Here is a 22,069-nt window from a genome sequence, read left to right on the forward strand (position 1 = left end):
AAAAAGCCAAAGTGACCCCCCTGAACTAGCCAGCCCTCTATTACAAACTGTGTCTATTTGACTTGAACTCTATTCCAACCTCCCCCTCAGCTTGTTGCCAGAGGCCTGTTTAATTCCTGCTTGGTGCCATTTCTGCACAGTGGCCCCCTATTGCTGAGCTATGAATCCCTCCTACCAGCTCCGCCACCACGCCTCCCATTCCCCTTCCTTCTCCCCTCCCCCACCCCCCTTCTTCCTTCCTCTCAACCCCTTTGCCAGTGGCCCTGCAAATCTCCGGAGGCAGGCAGTGCCAAACGTTCCAGCTGTTTAAACAGGTCAGCGGTTGGTGCCGGGGTGCCAGCCGGGGTAGCTTTGCCACTGTGTTGCCCTATATCGCTGGTTTGTACTTAACCCCCTGAATATGTTGAGCCCAAGGGAGCTGCAGAGCCATAACTGTACTGATGCTCAGCTGAGAGATGCTGGATTTACATGTGTTTTATTACCTCAACACCCCTTTCCTTGTTTCCGACTGGTGTTGTAAAGAAAAGGGTTTTAAGGCTTAAAGATGTGTCACAAATACATGAAAACACAGTAATCTAAGATGGCTTTCCATGAACTAGAATGATCCAGGTGGAAGCTGTGCAACTTTTTTGATTTCAACTTTTAAATCCACTAGTCATTCAGGGAAGATATGCTATATATCTTTGAAAGGAAGAGGGGAGAGACATTTATGCAAAATTCAAGCCTCTGGAAAACTAAGCAAAAACCGAGCACAACTCGTCAGAAGCAAGGCTTTTCTGCTCGGCCTTGTTGTCAATTCCACATTGTTATTCTACCAAGACATGCAGTCATAACAGTGGATGGAGAATTGTTTTGCACCCTGCATTTATTCCACTCTCTGTTCCCTTTAGTTCATCACAGACCTTGGTCCTCATGGGAAAATACAAGTTTCTCTCAGTAAAATGATGATCTGGTCTCAGTTTAAGCTAGTATTAAAGGAGGATAATATGTCTCCGTAGAACTTACAGACATAACGCAATCATGCAGTAAAATATAAAATTAGTGTTTCGCTTTATGAAGGTCAAACTAAAGGTCGCTCTTTATGTTTGATTTAGAAAGTCTTAGCAGAGAGTGGTTTTAAAAAAAGGAACAGAGAAGTGCTGTAGTGTCAGCGATTGCAATAAAAAGCTTTAATCATGAGAACAGTATCAGAGACGAGTGTGTCAGTCTGATCAGAGTAGTTCCACATGCATGCAGACTGACGGTTGTAATGTAGGTGGATGACTGATGAGTCTTTGATTGTATATATCAGTCCATTGAGATGCCTTTTGCCCAATCTTTTGGCTGCAGAGAAACAGTTGCCCATTAAAAGATGGCCTTATGGCCCTGCGATTGAGTTTTATTGCAAACGGTCGCACTGAAGCACCTGTTACAAACAAAATAATTAATGCCATGTAGTAGGTAAAAGATAAATAAAACCATAAACTTCTGGAGCATTTGCAGAAATGTAACAGTGCCCGTACTGTACATACTGTACTGCGCATATTTTCCTGTAGAAATGTGCAGAAACGCCTGCAGGTATATTAGCACAGAACACTGCATTGGGGAACAAAAGAAAATAGATTTTTGCTCTTAATTAAAAGCTATTTCCTTTACCATTATGAAAAGGAAAAAAAAATAGATGTATTTAATTATTTAATTTATTGCAGAATAACCTTTTAAATTGTCAACAAATTCTCACATCATTATACCTTTATTCTTATGGCGTATTTAGTTTTTTATTATTTTGAGATGGTCTTAAATTATATTACTATTTTTGTTGTTGACATTTTTCCTTTTTGATAACCTTTTTTTCTGTTATGAGAACTTCACTCAGCTATAGCTATACTACTTGGTTGACATCTCTTTGGGGACAGTTTCTAATAATACTAAAAACATAAAATGACTTGCCTGGTCATTTTAAAGCCTAAATCAGACCTTCAAGCTGCATTACTTTTTTCTTTGACCACTTTGGGACAGCAGAACATGCTATTAAAATAACATCTGCCATAGAAATCACTTTAAAAAGTCTTTTTGGTGAATGTGTTCGCAAACAACTGTCTCTTTGTAGACATGGAGCAACATAACCTGATGTATTTAAGATCTGGCTCATTAACTGTTATAGGGGACAAAGCTGATGAGGTGATGATGTCAGTAGTCATTTAGATAGACAACACAAGAGGAAGAAACACAAAGCCAAAAGTACCTTCTAATGCAACAGAAGGGGGAACTTGGTGCTAATGATAGGTCTGCCCTTGCACTAATGTAAGAGAGTATTCATTGAAAATACAACAGAATTTAGCCGTGCTCCAGATCTGTCACAGAGAGAGCTGAGATGTATTAAATCTAGCTCTATGAGCCCACAGCTCTGTGTGAGTTGAACGTGAATTAAGCATATTTGAAGTAGACGAGTGACTCCTCATTGAGTATGTGGGGGTGGCTTCTCTCTCTATCTCTCGCTCATACACACTCCTCCTCTCTCATGCTCTCTTTCGTATCTCTGCATGTGGCGATCACATTTCGCCCACAGACCCAGCTGACCAGCCACCTCTTCCCCCTCGTGGGACCTGAGCGGCTCGCCCACAGACATTCCACATCAAAGTTAATTTCCGGACTTGTTCAGATGATCGAGCAGTGTGAGAGTGAGGTCTTGGCTCTGCTGACCTGTGTGAGGAGGCTCACTGCTGCGCACTGTGGACAGTGACACCGGTATGGGCAATGGGGACGGTGGGCGCGCAAGTGCACGTGTGAGACTTTGCTCGAAACCAGAGTTGATACCTTCATCACTGCTAAGCATGACAGCCTCACTTCCTTTGGGCCAAAGCGCCAGATCAGTTTTCACCATCGCAATCAATACGTCGCAAGTGGATTCCGGCCAACCCACATATGTGGTAATGATCACTCATGGTGGGCGGTGAAGGCTGGTTCAGCCCAGGCGCAGGGTTTTTAATTGGCTTCTTTCGCTGTCAAGTGCTGGGACCTTTTGATTTGGCGAGAATGTCACACAGTGAGCCTTAATTGGCCAGCGGACAAAACAAGAGGGACACACACATTACTTGAAGTGCTCATGCATGAGCCGTCGTAATTTATTACAGAGATATTGCAATCTGAAATGCCATTAAACTTTTATATAAATTAGGAACTGATTGTGTTATGAGGCCCTTAAGTACTCATCGCTGAGTCCTGTATGCCTTTTACGTATAATATAAGTATGGTTGTTTATTATAGCAACTGAGCAAAGTGATAAGGAATAAACAGAAGAGGAAACAGGACGGCAGAGTGAGAGTAAACAGCCTCTGTAGAAGTTTGCCAATGGCAAAGAACAGCCAAGTCTCCTCCAATAATACTAATGCACACGCCAGCAAGCCCGACACCAACTCCGCCAGGAGTCACCGAAAGCAACTTGTTGACAGGAAACGACCACACATCATTGAAGAAATGGCAGAAGGATAAAGCTTCTGTCTTTATTTTTGTTAGATTTCTCTAAGTCTAGATGGGGAAGGAAAGAATATCCGCAGGCACAAAGAGAACCTGGAAAGTTCCGTCCGTCACAGCTCTTGTGTTGCAGCCATTACCTGTGTGAAGCCAATAAATAACAGATTTCATCTTGGAAGAAAATGTCCACCCTTCCTTGCTTGGCAGGTTACTGCTGGGATTAATGGGCACATACAGTATACAGCTTGTATGTGCTATACTGTGCCATCATAGAGCTGACACCTAAATGTACTTTCAACAGCACAAATCATTCTTTAATTATAACTTTTGTGGCCCACTCCAGGCACTACATCCATTTCTGAGGTGGTAACTCTCAAGCCAAACTGTCTGTCACCCATGCACCCCTATCATTTTCTTCTCAATCTCTCACTGTAAACTCGCAGCCTTTTTTTTATTTATTTTTTTAGTAACATTGTGCAATCTCATAAATAAATAAAAAGCCTTGCAATGCTGTAAATACGCCCGGAGTCACTGTACTGCCACCCCCCCTCCTTTAAACTTCAACATAAGCCCGCTTTAGTGCCATTAAAATAACTTGTCATGACAGCGTCGCCTGGAAGCAGTGCAATCAATTTCCATTACATCAAGGTCCAACTGGGCATCGCCACTGAACTAAGCGCTGGTAAGCAATCTCCCTGACCGAGGGTGGTTTGTGTGGTGGCGTGTCTCTGTGTGTGTGTGCAGTTTTAAGGGTGTGTGACAGAGCGAGGATAGGGGGAGTAGGCAGCGAGAGGATTTATTTGACTTCACTAACACAAGCTTTCATTTTCCTCCATAAGTTCCCCCGCTTTACCAGTAGAGGGACTGAAAATTACTTATCTTTTTTCTTTTCCTTCCATTCAAAGGGAATATTGTTTCGTCCACTGAAAACATTTTTTGTCACGTTCCGAATAGGGAAACAAGCCTAATTTTCCATCATAACATCATGTGTAATTATCACCAGCTGAACATTTCAGTCTCGTCTCGGCGCAGCGAGTTTCTCCCTGAAGTGATTTAGAATGCACCTTTTGTAAAAGACCAATCTGCAACTAATTAACATCAGAGTAATTTATGCCACAAAATTGATTTTTGCTCACTATAAATTATGCAGGAGTCCAATCCACCGCCCCTTACCACCTTCTTATCTCTCTGGCGAAATCAGTGGATTGACACGTGGCTGAAGTGTCCTTGATGGGACATTTCTACAAACTGTCAGCGATAGGGGTGTTAGGATAAGAGAGAGAGAATACCTTCCAGGCTAGAGATGCACGTACTTGTGCATCGATCCTAAATCACTCAAAAGCAACATTACAAACAGTAGTACGAACACAGGAATTAAAGGTCACATATTCTAAAAAAGTAAGTTTTTTTTATATAATAAAGCAGGTGGAGGTGCTATATAAATACTTTAAAAGTATCAAAGCACACAGCCTGTATTCAGAAACTGTGCCTTTTAACGAGCCGTCAGGACTTCTGTACGGTTGTGATGTCATAACTACACAAAATATAGGTAGAAAGTGCTGCTACAGTGCCGTTACAGTCATTCCCCACTGCAATTATGGTGCAGAGAAACCAAATGTGCAAATACAGAAGACCTAGAAACATTGACCAATCAGAGCAGACTGGGCTTTTTTCAGGTGGTGTTCTTAAAGACATAGGCACTAAAATGGAGAGTTTCAGACAGTGGGTGAATACAGGTATATTCAGACAGACAGGATGAGAAAAGTGATGTGCTTAAACATTTAAGTAGTAGAAACCCCAAATACAAGTATGAAGATGACAATAATGTAAGTAAGAATAAAATGTCCCCTTTAAAGAAAAAAAAAAAATGACAATACGGATGTATGTGTTTCCTAGAAATCCTAAAACAATAATGAAGTTTGGTTTTTCACATCTCTTACTTTGAAAAACTCGCACCACCACTGCAATGTGGAATTACATTAACACTAGTTTAGCACTGGTTTTCACATCTCCAAAGCGAAGGCACTAAGTGGGAGCTAATTAGCAGAGCGAAGGCATTAATTATGTAACGCGTCATCTTAATTAGCATTCCCAGATGTACGGTGTGTCAGAGGAGCATTTGTAAGCACAGTTTGCTAATTGATAGATATTTGACATGATGTATGACAGCAGCCCGCTGCAAAGGTGAACCGTGGTCCGTTTAGGGATTCTAAATCAGCTGGAAAAACACTACACACTTAACTTCTTTGAGTGGGAATCATTTCTAGGAGGAATAAGATGATGTTGAGAAAATATATTGACACTTTTGCACTCTGTGTAAAAAAGAGAGATGTGGTGCAGGGGTGAGATGACAGACGTTTCTTTTCTGTAGTTCAGTTTCAGCTGTCTGAGAAAGCAATATTTATCAAAAGCATCATTAAACCTGTCAAATAACAAGGAATATGTAAAATAGCTGCCTATTGCTTGTAATTAGGGCCTGTAAGCTCTTGATCCCGCATTCATACAGGGGGATTATTGTTTGGGATCTTGTCTGCCTTCTTAAAAAATAGCAGCCCAGGCATCAGACCACCTGACCTTTTTGCATTTTCCACCATCTGCTCACACCGGCATCACATCTGTTGCCTGGCTTCAACTTCTCCGTGAAAACTTTGTCTCTTAGGCAAAGAGGTTTCGGTAAATATTCGCTCTGGGTTCAGATTTTCTATACCCTCCCTCATTACACATTCACAGACTTGCACAAGCAAATGTGTCGTGATGACATGAACAATGAGAGCAACTGCCAATTCTGTTGCAATTTTGTGCTTCCGTGAGCACCATTGGCAGAAGAGTTGGCACACATGGAGTACAAATAGACAGGTGAGTGTGATGATTAATCATTTTCTCAGTCAGTCAAATAGTTTGTTCTATAACTTTTGAATAGCTAATCACACTTGATGAAAAATGCCTCAATAAATCGGAGAACCCAGATTGACTGCACCAAATAATGCCCAAGTGGTTCGGCTTAAATGTTCATTGCCAAGATTCGTTATATTTCAGGACATGGCATGTGCAGTGTGGTTAATGTATGGTTCTGTAACATTCACCACCTCATCCTCCACACCTTTAAAGGCAAGAAACACGTGGAATATATACCTCAAAACACCTGCGGCCATTGTTTTGAACTGTACAGACACACACAGGTGTCGTCTTGATGCGCATTACTGCTCATTAGATTATGCAACTCTTCTACTTACTCCGTAAAAGCAATCATTTTTATACCCTATTCATTCCCCAGCTACTGTACCCTGACTGCTGCTTCATTCTCTATGGCACAATACACTCAGTATGTGCTGTACTTTACCTTCTGCTTCATCACATGGAGGGCACACTGCTTTCTACACGGCCATTGGCTGTAAATCATGCACTGCAGAATGGCTCTCTGTGAACAGAATTTAGAGGGATACTGGGTGGCATAAATGTATCATGTATTTAAGTTATAGCGTAGACTGCTTACATGGAACTCCAATGTGGTCTTGTCGTAGATGGTAACCCAAGATTTGCAAAAGACTCACAAGATTGTTAAGGATAGATGGATAAGGTTAGGCATTGAGCTCAAATGGTTAAGGGGGTTCAGATACAGCATTTGCCACGAATGGTTAAGGATAGATGGTTAGGTTGAGGTAGGTAGAAAATGTAAAAACCTGTAAAAAGTTTACCTTCTAGACATGACCCTTTAAATCAATGATACCATTCCTCTCAATCATTGCCTTAGAAACACTAAACATGAATGCAACATGCATGCCATTTGCAGAATTGCAATAACAGTCTCCCATTCCTGATCCGGATTTGTTCATCTCTACAACTCTAAGAGTTCAGACACTTAGCACTAAAAATGCATTGAATCATTTAGTCCATCTTTGTTAGCCTTGTGTCCTAAATCTTGTGACAAAATGCCAAGGGAGATGGTCCTTTGTTTGCTTTAAACAGCATTTCTGCCCAGAAAGTGCCACCTCATCAACCAGAGGGACACTGATCAAAGTCATCTCACCTTGCGGAAAGCTGGCAGAGTCAAACTAATTCCTGGAGCTCTTTCTCTGTTGTTTGTTCATGGGGCTTAGATCTGCCAGGCTGAGCCAAAAAAAAAGAGGCATCCAGAAAAATGTTGCCAATAACCTGTCACTGTTTTATGGGAGCAAACAATACCACCCAAACAGAAAGCTGACCTTAGGATATGCAGGGATACAGGTGTAGGGAGATAACTTTCCCAACATCTGTGCATTTCTTATCTTCACAACCAAATCTTTTTTATGCAAGTCAAAACATGTTTGACGGCTCTCCACACATTTCAGTAAAATTACAGCTTGCACAGTATATATAGTAACCCCGTAACCACTCCAGTCTGAGAACACTGTGCTCTGCACATGCTTCATGCTCAGATACTCTCTATCCTGTTTCGCCCACTTCTTCTCCTGCTGTAAGCTCTGCAATCACATCTCCTGTGTGCTGCTCCTTTGATGGCGCCAGCAGGTGGAAACCCACCGGGATGCTGAGTGTGCACTACAGTGTACACACACTGCAGCTGGATTGATCAGAGCTCGGGGTTGAGTTGACTTGCCGGGTTGGGGTAGAGGATGGCAGGGGAACGCACAACAAACAGCCTGCCAAACCACAGGGGGATGGGGGCATCACAGACACATGGGAGTTATAAAGGTGGACACTGTGGAGAACTACAGCACTGACTGGAATGGTAACATGTGGAAAATGTACAGAATAAAGCAAAGGTACAGAGTTCTATGTCTGTACAGTCTACAGTAAGGGATAAATACGTAGTTAGTCTTCAGATTACTGTAGCATATATATGCATGTGTTGGTTAAAGGATTAGACCTTTCTTTTATGGCAATAGAACTCACATTATAGTCTAAATACACACATATGTAATTAATTTATATACATTTGCACCAGTTACCATTCTGCTGTAGGAAAAAAAAAACAATATGGCTTATCTCTATTTCTTACCAATCACAATCATCTTTAAGTTCTCTTTAATAAAGCATACCATTATATTACAACAGACTTGTGATAGGGTTATAGGGGCTTAGTACATTAAGAGAAGAAATATATAAAGGCCATGCTCTTGCACATAAGTTGCAGCAATTTCTGGGTTGATACTACAGAATGTGTAACACAGATTAAGTACACTATTTTACAATTTTTTAACATTTGAGAATTGCTAAAAATGGTCAAAAAACTCTCCAAAATATTACATTAAGACACCCAGACCGCAAAGAACCACACATTAAAAGCCATGCTGTGATTTGGGATCAAAAAACTTTTGACATTTGGGGATTTCTGCAAGATTACTTCAATAAAGATGGTCCGTGATATGGAGAGACATTATCATAAGAATTAGTGTTTTTGTGTGATTCAGCAACGTTAATGATCAATCATGGAGAAAGTAATATTTTAATAATAAAAATACTACAAATTAAAAACTGTTATCTCAAACTACACCTGCCTCTTCTTATTAATTCACAAAAAAAAGAGCGGCAACAGTAAAATGTGCTCATTCTCCAGTGTAGATGAAACCCAATTATGTCATAAACCCACATTATATTCTGACATGTGTTATGGTCATTGGCGGAAGAATCTTCACTGGCGGACAGCAAGTAATGAATTGAAGCTAAAGAAAATATGAAACTTCTACGGTAATAGCTGTAAATGAGTGCGCTGGTGTGTGACGCTTCTATGAAAATAATTTGTTCATAACCTTTGCCTCTCCGGCCATTAAGAAAATGAAATGTTGGCCACATGACTTTTAGGTAATGAATTCCAACACTCTGTTTCAAAGACAACTCGCTGCCACTCAGGCTTAGTAAAGTTGTCCAGTGCAGGTCAAAGAAAAGTACTCTGAACTCTTTTCTTACACGATTCTCAGTTTTGCCAAATATTATTTCTACAAGGTAAGAGAAATTGAAATTAATTCACTCCTGTGAAACTTTTGCCTGACCTCTGTGTCTCCGTCTGAGTGGAGGTCCAGGGCAGTTTATTAAAAGGGAAAAAAAAGCCTGAGGGGAGACGGCTTGGGAAAACATCAGCCTGTATTGAACAGAAACAAAAATGTCCTTGATGCAGACTTTTTTTTTTCAGTCTACATCATCCACATCTACATCTTAAAGAAAACTGAGCATAAAGAGAGAAGGTGAATACAGGTTACTCATACTACTAATAATGTGTTTTTTGGACATTACATCATTTAACTGTTCTAGTAGAACCCTATAATACACGTATAGACCTGAAAATGAGCATCCATTTGCACTGCATTTTCCTATCTTTCTCTTATTCTTCACCGGTCTCACTTGGCCACCCTATATTCACTTAGCCTTTGTTCACTTTAGGACTGTAAGATACACCTCCAGTTGCAATAAGTCATATTGATTTCTGAATGGTGTTATCATGGTTATGGCCTTTTGCGACTACGCCTTCAATTCAGTCCCCATAGCTGACTATACAATTACTTGGTGGCAGTAGAAGAGGAAGAAGAAAATGCCACTGTCAAAGCCCAGCTTGAGACTTTCCATTATTGCCTGTAAAAGAAAGCCTCAGGTTCTGCCTTTCACCTCTGATTGATACTTGGTCTTGACTGGGGTATGAGAGTATGGCAGAGGTGGGACGTGACAAATGGTGAGACAAGAGCTGAGGCAGGAAAAGGAGGTGATAAAAAAGATGGTATCATAAATCTTAAAATACTAACACTATAATACCCAAAATGCCTTGCTATTTTAGATGCTGTATTTAGTTTTGCGTTCTCTTGCAGTTTTCATTGCTGATTTAGTGTTTTTTCCCCCCCAAGACCGACAGGCATATACAGTGTAACATGTGCAGGAGATGTCCTTATATCCTCCCAAGACCCTCATCCAGTAATTAATTTAGGAAAATACGCAGCAGGGCACATTAAAAAAAAAAAAATTCAACTGAACAAAAAGCCATCCATCATGCTTTAAGAGCTCTTTAACTCAGCTTGAAGTGTATGGGATCTGCATGGCGACAATAAACTCTGTGCGTCATGCTGGAGACCATTCTTCATTCCTGGTTAATCATTTATCACTGAAACCTTTTTTTTTTTTATTATATAATGAGAAATTTGGAAATTGTGTCTAGATGTGACTGATGAAGACTTTGGCAGGCTGTTGAAAGCTCTATAATAGTAAATAGAGATCATTCAGTCTCACATACTTTTCCCAAGCCCAAGAACCAATTTACCTGCTTAATGGCTGCATGTCAAGGGGTTAACCAATGTCCTCTTAAAGCTGCTCAAATCAATATTTTTGTTTCTATAAAAAAATCTAAAGTCTACTGAGCACCACCTGCTCAGCATCAGAAATTTCAATAAGCAACTAGCTGGTGAACATAGCGGAGCATTTAGCAGCTAAATGATAATGTAGCACGCCAAGTGCTGGATGCACAAACAAACATGTGAACTTGTGATTCAATAAGACCAATTCTTGTTTTTAATATACAGTAAACAATTCCACAGGTGCTTTTGTACCTCCTACATTTATTTGTCATGTGCATTAAACTTTGCATAACTAACATATTTCTGGTTTATTTCAAATGCAGTTGAGTTAATGGGTCTCAGCTGGCAAATACTGTAATAACAGTCATGAATGGTCCAAGTACCCATGGAAAAGCTAGAAGGTTTAAAAAAAGAACACTCGAACACTCGAAACTAGCCAATTCGCCACCACTGCTTCAGAACACTGTGAGGGTCGTGAATCATAAATGTGTCAGTTAACCGCGCTATAATGAATAACTCTAGCAGCAGCAGGAGACAATGAAGTCAAATCACAGAATACTTGCAGATTAATGACAAGCTTCATCTTTATTTATGAGTGCGTTCTCTAATTCAGGGACAGCACATCAAAGGCAATGAAATAAAAAAATAAAACGTGCAAAATTTACTAAACCTCATCAAGCACCTGCTGATTACACAATACATTCAATTCACAAGAAGAAAAAATACTTTTTGAATCCACTCAGTGCATCGTCTTCTTTTTTTCCCCTTGCGCCTTGGCCAAATTAATTATCTTCCATCAATTAAAAAGAAGCAATTATATTCCAACCTCCTTCATATGCTAATGAGTCAACTCAACATGTGTAACAGCCACCAAATGGTGCTGGCAGGCAATATACCTTGCGGAGTAGAGGTGTGGGAGAGACAATAGTGGCATATTCAGCTGAAGAGGTAAACGTAGGACATAGAGGCCCTGTTACACTTTAGTGCCTATCAAAAAACTTCAAACTGTGAATTATTTAACACTGAAAACATATTTGAAGTCACATAAACTTCTTGTGCCAAAAGCTGAAAGTTCCTCTCACCGCCACCGCCAAATACACATGCCACATTTATTTTTTACTCAGCAAAACTTGATTCACTTAGCAGCACCTTGAGAACAATAGACTCAAGTATAAATAATCAATATGTTTTAGCTTCAACAGCATTCATCATGGTGACAGGATTGCATATATTATAGGTAATGAGATCCGAGATGTGCCAAGCCAGGATGCAAAAAACAACAGTTTAAACGTTTGACTATAAATTTAGGTTTTTTCTAATATATGTTTAGTCTGTATAATATTTATTGTTTGTATATCTGGATTTTTGTAACAAAAATAATTTCCTCCTGGAGAGTATTAAAGTATTTCTGATTCTGATTCAAAAGTCTCTAAAGCCCATATCAGAGGGACCTAGTATGCCTACTCAGCACTGATGTGTTTTGATCATTTCAGTTTGCTAGCTTGCTAGCATGACATGGTAAGGTAGCCAAAGCATCTCTGTCTCGCTGTAAAGCATAGTTCACATGCTAGAGATGCATCTGAATCCGCATGTATGCATCATCCACCTGCCGGCCACCTGGATATAACTATTTTCTTGAACTCAGAGACCCACACCTGCATGGACACTCCACCTCTACTGGACCCTGTGGGATAAATGCAAACCCCGACCAGAGCGACCTCCTGGTTGATCCAATACGGAAGTGCCAAAAACTGCAGTTCGCAGAGTGTCCACTAGGGTAGTTTGCATAATAGACCAATTTCTCATTGACCCCATTGTTAAATAGACCATTTCCACAGCATAATTAAACCTATTTATAGCCTGGTACAAAAAAACTGTCTCCATGACAACACTAAGGGGGGATGAATTTTTTTGTACCAGGGTAGTTTTTATTTTATTGGGCTTTAGAGTTTATGAATAATTGGGTCGCGGCCGCTTGAGTGACAGCTAGCTGCTGACCCTCACTTCTCCTCGGAAATTGTCAGCCAGATGGACGTATCTCCCTCCCCCCAACGTCACATACATGCCCTTCTTTGGTAAGAGGAAATGAGGCGGAGTCAAGTCTGACAAGATGGCGAGTCCCGTAGGTGAGTACGGTCGGATCAAGTTGAGAGAACGGACCCCGATTTATTAGATTTTTGCAAACAACGTGTTTCTCCGCTTGTCCTTTAAGTGTTATATCCATAAAAACTCTCGTTCTCTAAGCAAATTCACGTTCTAAACTTGAAGTTTGCACTTCTGTTCTTGTCTGCATTCGCCGAAAAAACGGCCTCTGGCTTACATTGGCTCAGCAGAAAACATATCAAGGGAAACGTTCCTATCATTCAAGAGCAGTGGTTGAGCTGAGGAAACGAAATAGCCCCTTTCATTTCCAGAGAGTCAAGTCGCTGTGCAACAATATTCAATAGTATGCAAGACACTGATATCGAATGGCGCTATCTAGCAAGTAGCCATTGTTCACTCGAGAGAAATTGCTTTTGAATGTGCTAGACTGAAAGACTGCTGAAATGAGTGTTGGGACGAGGATTGCTTTAAGCCACAGAGCACTTTAGTATTAGATGTGTCTATTCAAAACACTCAGACTTTAAGGTTATGGTAAATATCAGGTGAATGCATCAGTCAGTTTAAGGAGAAAGGCAGAGAGATTTCATATGGAGAGACGTTTTCATGATCGTTTCCAGCCTTTAGGACCTTTTGGTTATTTACATGCTCCCACTGCAAAGTATGCTTCCCTTCCTCAGTCGAGTACAGTGCACGTCATTGCGTGCTGGTTCAAAATAAGAAAAGCAGGTTAACAGCGTCAGTCCCAGCTTATTAGCTACGCTGACAGCCTATTGTACACACCAACCTTGCTACTCCCCTGTAAATCTATTTCATCACCACTCCTTTATTCTGCTGTGTTTAATCTAAGGCATCAAACTGTGCACCTTTCAAAGAAGCCGCGCAACCGCAAATTTTATTTAAAAATGAATGCTGCTTCCAATTTCCCAGCGAGGGGAGCTCATCATGATTTTAGTGGTGCTCATTATAATCACTTGGAATCTAACCTTTTCTACCATTGCACTGCTGTGAGAGGGACTGTAGCTGTTGATAAAGAGGGGATTGACAGGGGGTTTGATGGTGAATTAGAATCATCAATGGGAGGTTGATGATACAACTACATAAAAAGGTTCATGTAAACTTATTCCAGGTAAAAAAAAAAGAAAAGAAACAGATGGAAAGGTCAGATTTGAAGGTAGAATACTTGAGATATTTTTCCCCTGCAAAATTTTAATAAAAAAGTTACATCATGTGAAGCCACCAGGCGCTTTTGTCCTCGCTCCTTTGGGAGCTGAACATCTGTGCTGCTCAGGAGGTTTTGCTAAATGAAAGTGTGCAGATCGTGATTAGTCAATCAGATGTGCTGTCACATCACAACAAGAATGCTTATAGCAAACACAATGGTAAAAGCTTGTACAAAAGCCTCACAAGTAAAATTTGAGGTTATGGGAGGCCTCTGGTTAAAGGTTGATATGTTCCTAGACAAGGGGGAATGTCTTTATTGATAGAGCATTTTTTAATACATTTTTTTTAGCTCTATTGTGATTCCGTGTTGTTACTCTTTTTCAATTTCACACTTCTTCTCACTGGCCGAGCTGGGTTTATAATAGTGATAAATGGCTGACAATTTCTTAAACAATTGAACCCTGAAATGCTTGTTATCGTAATTAATTGTGAAAATTAGACAAACTTGAGTGTTTGGCAGACACAAGTAAGGTCTATTACAACAAGAAGAGGGCACTTATTAAATCAGTGGATCAAAAACAGTAGGAGCTTTTGGTGGGAAACTGGAAACAAGCACACTGACTGGGTCGTGTGTCATTAATTGTTGGTGACGAGTTCAAGGTGTTTAGAAATGAAGAATGGTTCAACCCAGTTCATGAAAGCTTCAACATGCTTGTGTAAACACCACACACAGAAGTTTCTTTCCAAGAACAAAATCCCTTCTTTCTTTCTTTTTTTGATAGGATGAGATGTGTTTTATGTGTAGTGAAGCAGCAACAGCAGACAGAATAATTGACAGATCAAAAGAACCGGGTAGTTAGCATGATCAGTACAGCTGCCGCGGCTGCACAAAAGAAAACACCTAGTACTGGAACTTGAAACTTCTTCAATCGAAGGCAGAAAATAAACAAATTAATCCAAAACTCAGAGGAAAGCAACCAAGCCAAAAGCAGTGTCGCTGGTATTGCTCTCCAAAGATAAAAAGACCTCCATGTGTGGAAGGAACAATGAGAACTTTGTATAACACTGTGTTTTACACTTGCTGCTTTGTTACCTCGAGGCAACATTAAGTCTTGTAAATTACAGTAAAAGTCAATTTTGGTTTCTGTATCCTAAAAGGCAGATCCAAATATACCAATAAACTACAGTACCATAGTTAAGAACTTGAAAACAGACCAAGCACTGCCCCAACTGTAATTGGTTGTATGTACATCCAATTGGGTCCAGAGGCATTTTGGTCTGCAGAGTTGATAACGGCCCTTGGAAATTGAAAATTAGAGAGGTTACAGACTTTCTATAGTTTATAAGAGATGTAAGGGCTGGACAAGTTGCCAGCCTATCTAAAAAGAGACACATTCACACCTGCATGCAGGTTGTGGGAGTAAACCCCAACAAACAACGGTGGAAGAGTATATTTCTTTCTAAACAAAAAAAAAAAAATCATAAATGTCATTGGCCAATCATCAATCATCTTCCGCCACTTGTTTGGAGACGGCGAATGTCCCCAAAGTAGACAGAGAGATTAAGACTATTCCCTCAAGATGACATTGTTAGGCCGGTAAGGAAATGATTTATGACTTAGCTCGCCCCTTATAGGAGTCTGTCTTTGGCTCTTTAAAGGGAAGTATAAAGCGTAATCAAGTAGCAGTTAACACGAATGCTTCTGTCTGACTCTCACACCCACCACAGCCCCCCTACCCATCAAAAGCCTCTTCACTTCTCTCTGATTTTGTTTCAGTTTGCGTCACTGCGCATTTTCACACCATGCAGGCGTAAGCCACAACAGAGAACAAGTGAGCTCGGACAAATGAGTCACAGGGAGGGAGAGGAGCTGTTGTCGGAAGAAATTGTGACCACTTTAAAACTAGTAAGTGATAAAGACTGGCCCTGGTGCTATTATTATTATTTCTCTAATGATTCGTTATATTCAATGCTTGGTAGAGGAAACTAGCTGCTGTTTATTGATCACAAACTTAAGGTAGTGTTCAGACATCACCCTGAACAAATTCCAAACGAGATAAACTAATAGAAACAAAGAGGTGCCTGTAATTAAGCAGTACAGTTTGGGTTCTGCCTATCCACAGTGTCTGCTGTGTCAACCTTGTCTGCGGCAGTGTCAGTGGCAAGCAATCTGTCACCCACTTTGGGTTCAGGCTTAAATATTTCAACAGCCTTAAGAAAAAAGTGCTGAGGTGGCTCTCTGAATTCCACTGCTTAGCAATTAAAGCAGTCTAGACGTCACAGAGAGACAGTGGCGCTATTGACTCAGAAACTTCGGCGAAAGGCGCCAGGATCAGCTTTAAAAAGCTTCTTTTTAACAACCTGAAGTGTTTTTTTAGATCACAGATTAAAGAAAACTACCATCAAACACTAGGCACAAGCAACAATGATGAATGTTTTTGTCTGGAAATGCTTTCAATATCAATATATTTTGCATTTATGCGGTGCTTTTTTACAGGAAATGCCACTGTTTAAACACGTCAACCAAAGTAAGCAGGGATGACTCTGCAATCAAAGGATTTGCAGCATGGAAAGACAATGTTTCTTTACCTGTGACGGAAAGCTCTGTCGTCCTCCGAACCACAAAGTTCCCAAACTGTAATTCGCAGGTGTAATTCCCAATGTCATCTTCCCGTACTTCCTTGATAGAGAGAGTGTCCCTCCTCCTTTCTATGGTTTGTCTCCACTGCTTTGGCTTGCATTCCTTTATCATAAAAAACACAGGAAAAGACCATGGGGATACAGAATGTTTCGGAGTTTCAAGTGGAACTGATGTTTGAAATCGGCCGCAAACATGCTCTTGCTTACTTGACATGAGACTTTACATTCTTTGAGCTTTAAATATATTGAATAAAAAGTCCTTTTTACTATGCGTCTAGATTTGTGAAAAACTGTTACAAGACTCGCTGCTCGATATAATAACCTCACCCATCTCACTAGACTTTCACAAATTTAGGGTCAGAGACAACCCCTGCTGAACCAGCTACTTGTAAAACCATTGCTAAGTATATGAGTATGTTTTCCTAACTTCAGGTGCACTGCGCTACTTAAAATGTCTCGAAATGTCTTAGTAAAGACTTAACCCAATCAAAAGCAATCAACTGTGTAAACAGGAAGTTAGGTTAGCATCAAAAGCTGTTGCATAACTTCCAAAAATAACCTTTCTTCACTCCCTTCATCATGGTGATCACGGTGGTCAATTACAGTGTTCTGTCACAACAGAGTCTACTTTGCTTTTGGGCAGCAGAGCACCTGAGGCAAAAGGAAACTGGGGCACTGTGGGTTTGGTTTGTTTCGAACTGTGGTCACAGACAGGCCTCCCAGAATTCAATCAGCCCCCACTGACAAAGTGAGAGCCAATAGCTGGAGGGTGTGGAGCCCACAGTCATTATCAGCCATTTTAATTTGATTCAGAGGGAAACTGAAGAAGAACTGTGGACACTTAATCCAGCGAACTCTAACGTTTGATAAATTGGCCCCCAAAGCTTCGCCCTAACAGCTCTATCAAAGAGGACTGGCTTTTCTGGAGGTCTGGCCGGGTCCGTTACACTGTGGGCATCCCAACTGTCCACGAGGAGGAAGAGAAGGTCAATACAGAGGAAATGAGAGATGTGCATGACCACAGTGCATAGATTTATTTTTGTCAGTTATATATTCACTTTGCTGACGCTTTGAGTCAGACTTGGTATTTGAAGCTAATTAGACCTGAATATAGCCAACCTGAAGAAGGTTACTCTCAGATGAATAAAAGAACTTCCAATGAAGTAGCTTTTAAATTTGAAAAGAAAGGTTTCATTTCTATTAATGTGCATGATGATGAGGTTGAAAAAAAACCTTTTGACAAAACATGTGCATACAGCGCATAATAAAAAAAAGGTACGTCATACCTTGTACCACACAATGTCAGGCTCCACTCCCGGCTGTAGATAATCCTCGATGCCTTGGCAGGTGATGTATTTGCTTTTGCTCAGTTCTGCCTTCTCGAAGAACCTCATTTTGGAGTTGTAGCAGAGGTCCGTGTCGTTCTCCGCCACCGTGAGAGACATGGACACCTTCATGCAGTATGTGGAGTTCCTGCAAAAAATAAAGTAAGTTAATGAATTTCGAGTTTGTATCATACTGAAGTCTTTGCCGGATGCAGCAAACAAAGGCTGCTGCGCGCCGTGTCCGGCTTCACATAAACTCGGTCTTCACTCCACAAGGCTCATTCATTAGATTCCATGTGAGCAGAAAGAGAGAGGGAAAAGAAACCAGCCTGTGGAAAGCAATTAATCATTTTCACAATTTGTCTTTTTCTTTCAAGCAAAAACTTTCCTTTAGTGCTGAATGTTTAATTATCATCTCCAAAATTGATCCCCTCAATATGATATGAACACCAGTAATGCACCTCTCTAAGCTATTATCTGTAAGAGAGTGGGTGTCTATATATAGTGCATGTGTGTGTGTGTGTGTGTGTGTGTGTGTGTATGTGTGTCTGTGTCTGTGTGTGTGTGTGTCTGTGTGGGTGGGTGTGTAAGGTGCAGGGTCCAGGGACACCGGCGGTAATATGGAGCGACAGCTCTGAATGTCAACAGAGCTTGAAGATTGATTGAGCCTTTTGTTTTCACGTGTTAAGCAGATACAGTGCGAGCTAGCAGAAAATTACTTGCTACAATTGATGTACTGTAACTGCTCCGGTCATATACATAAAGAAGAGAATTTATAACGCAGGGGAGAGTGGGGCGTAAAATGCAAGATTACTTGTAATGTTTGAAGACTACATGCTCGCCTGGGCTCGCAGATACTGGCGAGTATTCATCCACGGTGGAATAAACATTTCATTTCACTGCTTCATGTTGCGGTATGTCTTCAAAGATTTGTGTTTCACCTCTCTGGGAACACTTGTCTTTAAATACTTCACCATCTGGGTTGAGCTTTTTACATATATATGCAGAAGCTTGTAAGGAACCTACGCCTGCCCAGGAGAATGATGCTTCACAGCCATGTGAGAGGTAAAGATACAACAGCTGAGCATTTTAAAGCTAGCCTGTTTGGGTCATTAATGTGACAGAGATTTTGAGATTGCTGCTTGAGTAATTCTTAACAGAACATGGCAATCGATGGACGGATTGATTCACTGTGAAAGTTGTGTTTTTTGAAGGAGGGGGAAAAGAAGGAAAGGTCCCCGATGATCAATGAATTCAATAAGAGTACCTTTTCTTTGTTCAAAGTGGCTAATAAGACTGTCACAATTGACAAGTACTCCAGCCTGACGACAGCAAATCCCTCCTGGTTAAAAGACCAAACAAATTGGCAGTGTTTAGGAAAATCTCATTGCTAATTTTCCAACTAAAGCTGGTTACACAAATTGAGCTGAACCAACAAACAATTACAAACATGTTAAATCCTTACATAATTGTGCAGCATTAGCTGCCTCATGGATTAGTACAACACACACTGGTTTTAGCTACAGTGTCGGCAAACAATCCCCCGCCCTTCGGACTGGCCAGTGCAGCGTGCTCCGCTTAACAGTGAGTGTGCCGGTTTTCATGAAGCGCCGGATGCAAATGTGACATGATGTGGAGATTATCCCAGACAACTTCTAGCAGATGGACACCTGTGCAAATGAGATCCCACGGGTGCTCTCCTTTCCCTGTTAAATATTCTGGCCAGCACTGATAAACTCACCATGCTGGAAGAGAGGGGGAGAGAATTGTGTCATCTGCTGTGCATGAGTGATCGATGATGTGGGCCAACACTTTGTCCTACGATGTCTTTCCAGCGGTTCACATCCATCACCGTGCCTTTTGAGCCTGAAGAGCCAGGTGATCGCTTGACAATTCAGTCAGCGTTTAGAATATTCATGAAGCCCATCTGAAGAACTAAGCAGGGAAATCATCCCACTGTTACGCTCCAAAGAGTTAACGGTGTATTACTCACTGTGCGTTCAACGCTCGTGGAACAATCTCCAGATGCAGTGATAACAACCCAGGTGATACCATAGCATTAATGGGCGACAGTGTCTGTCAAATGTGTCAAACTGAAGGGGCTATGCAATGTTGCAGCAATGATAGCTAGCATCTTGCATACATCAACCGAAGAGAAGTGTCAGGCTGACAGCTACTGTATACAGCTGGAGGGCAGGCAGAGGACTGCAATATGCAGTAAATAGAGTGAAATTATGTGCAATGGTATGTTAGGAGTTAAGCTGCCTAATGAAATGATTATGATTGGCATAGTGTGGCCAAGCACTGCATGCACTCCTTACTGTAAGATACTCGTGGGATTAAGCAGTGTGTAAATTCATGGGTTCATTTATAGATTTAAGTATGAGGCCATCAAAAATAACATCCCTCCTAACAACAAACATCCACCATATTTGTTTTATTTCATTCTGATAATTGAAAATGCATTTGAAGATGAAACCAGATGGAACCTGCCCTTTAACTCAGCTACTTTTTCACTTCGATATTAAATAATAGGCAGCAGGATTGATTTGAAGTTCTCCAGAGATTCCACGGCACCTGTGGGGAAATTAATGAACTAACGTAATGAATCTCTTAATTAAAATAACTCCTCTCTAATAGAAATTGGATGATAAAATAATTGCCTCATTAGGGCTTACATTCAACTAACAATAACGTTCTCTGAGAATTGCCTCATCACAAGTTAAGATAACCAAAGGTTGATGAAAGGTTACTTTGGCAAAATGTCCTTAGAGGGCAGCAAAATTAGCAGCAAATAGTTGACCTATGCTGTACATTAAGGTCTTGACTCAGGGTGTTATTAGCATTTAAATACGGATCATGGATTTATCTTAATGCAGATGTCATGCAAAACAAATAATTTTGCAATAAAAATAACATAGAAACATTATAACCAACGCTGGGGAACTACTTACAATAACTTTTAAACGTAATGTCAACAGGAGGTAGGCAATTACTTGAACATGACTAAAAAAAGAAACCTGTATATCCGCCAACTTTGAGAAGATTGCCAATATGGCAGCATCTCAACCGGCTCATTGGCTTAAATGTTTTTGTCTGTCCAACCAAGCATCACTGCAGCTTTTTAAAAATATCACAAAGATATAACTGTAACGACAGCATCAGGCTCAGTAGAGATAATGCCAACATCTGTCAAATCTGTGCTGTGTCCCTTAGCAGCACAAAGCTAGTGTGTGTGTGCGCAGTGTACGTCGTTGTCGTCAAGCACTGGGGGTCAATTTTAAACATTTAAGCTAAACTGAGTCACTGAGTTTGAAAGGAGCCCTGAATTCTTTTATCAATTTCAATGATGGTTGGATGTTTTGTAGTAGTATGCAGTTATGCTCAAATCTGGTGACTAAGGCCATATATGACAACATTTACATCATTTGTATACTCAAACCATTCAGTGACTCTCAATGCTGTGCAGGAAGCATCTGAATTTCTTATGTTTCAGTTTTACTGTCTTCAACAGTGTGTCCTGTTTCTGTAGAGGGTGGAGTGATTGTTGCCGTGCTGGAGCTTCATTGTTTTCCTCCCTTTGTGCCGGTTGGTGTGTTCAGGGAATCAGTGGCCCAAAATACAGTATATGTATGTGGGACATCACAGGTCCATCTTGTTGTCAACCGAGCCTACCTCAGGACGGACAGATGTAAAAAACAAAGCAAAAAAAAACCCCAGCCCAGATCTTTTCTAAGAGAGCACACACACTGTCACTTTAAAGACGGATGGCAACAATGGCTTGACAGGCAGGGAGGGAAAAGTCTGCTCCACATCGAATAGTGGTCCGTACTGCAGTCATATAAACCAGGGCTAACTATTGTTGATTAATCTGCTCATTATTTTCTCGTTGGAAAATGGTTTCGTCAATAAACGTTCAGAAATGTGTCACAAATGTATGTGCATTACATCAGCCAAAGGTAGTCTTGTACTACCTTCCCGTCCACACCAAGCCAAGATTAACCCAGACCGAGATAGGGCCGCCCCAGTTATCCTAAATCAGTATTTTATGGCCCCTGCATTATTTATGGCCGGAGCGAAGGTCATAGCGAGCGGTGGGAAGACTGGGGCTCC

General features: G+C 40.8%; 1 protein-coding gene across 1 annotated transcript in view; it reads right to left on the bottom strand.

Annotated features, from left to right (window-relative positions):
* Positions 1-22,069, bottom strand: part of LOC310964561 (interleukin-1 receptor accessory protein-like 1) — a gene marked incomplete at its 3' end in the record, with an annotated part of 230,641 nt that overhangs the window by 110,480 nt on the left and 98,092 nt on the right. Inside the window, exons 4-5 of the mRNA XM_083937738.1 lie at positions 17,918-18,104; positions 16,581-16,734 (exon numbers count right to left, since the gene is read on the bottom strand). Coding sequence (XP_083793864.1) covers positions 16,581-16,734; positions 17,918-18,104 — 341 coding nt within the window. The remainder of the gene's footprint in view (positions 1-16,580; positions 16,735-17,917; positions 18,105-22,069) is intronic.

This window comes from Echiichthys vipera (assembly GCF_963691815.1).
Source record: "Echiichthys vipera genome assembly, chromosome: 23".
In the NCBI taxonomy this organism is placed as follows: domain Eukaryota; kingdom Metazoa; phylum Chordata; class Actinopteri; order Perciformes; family Trachinidae; genus Echiichthys; species Echiichthys vipera.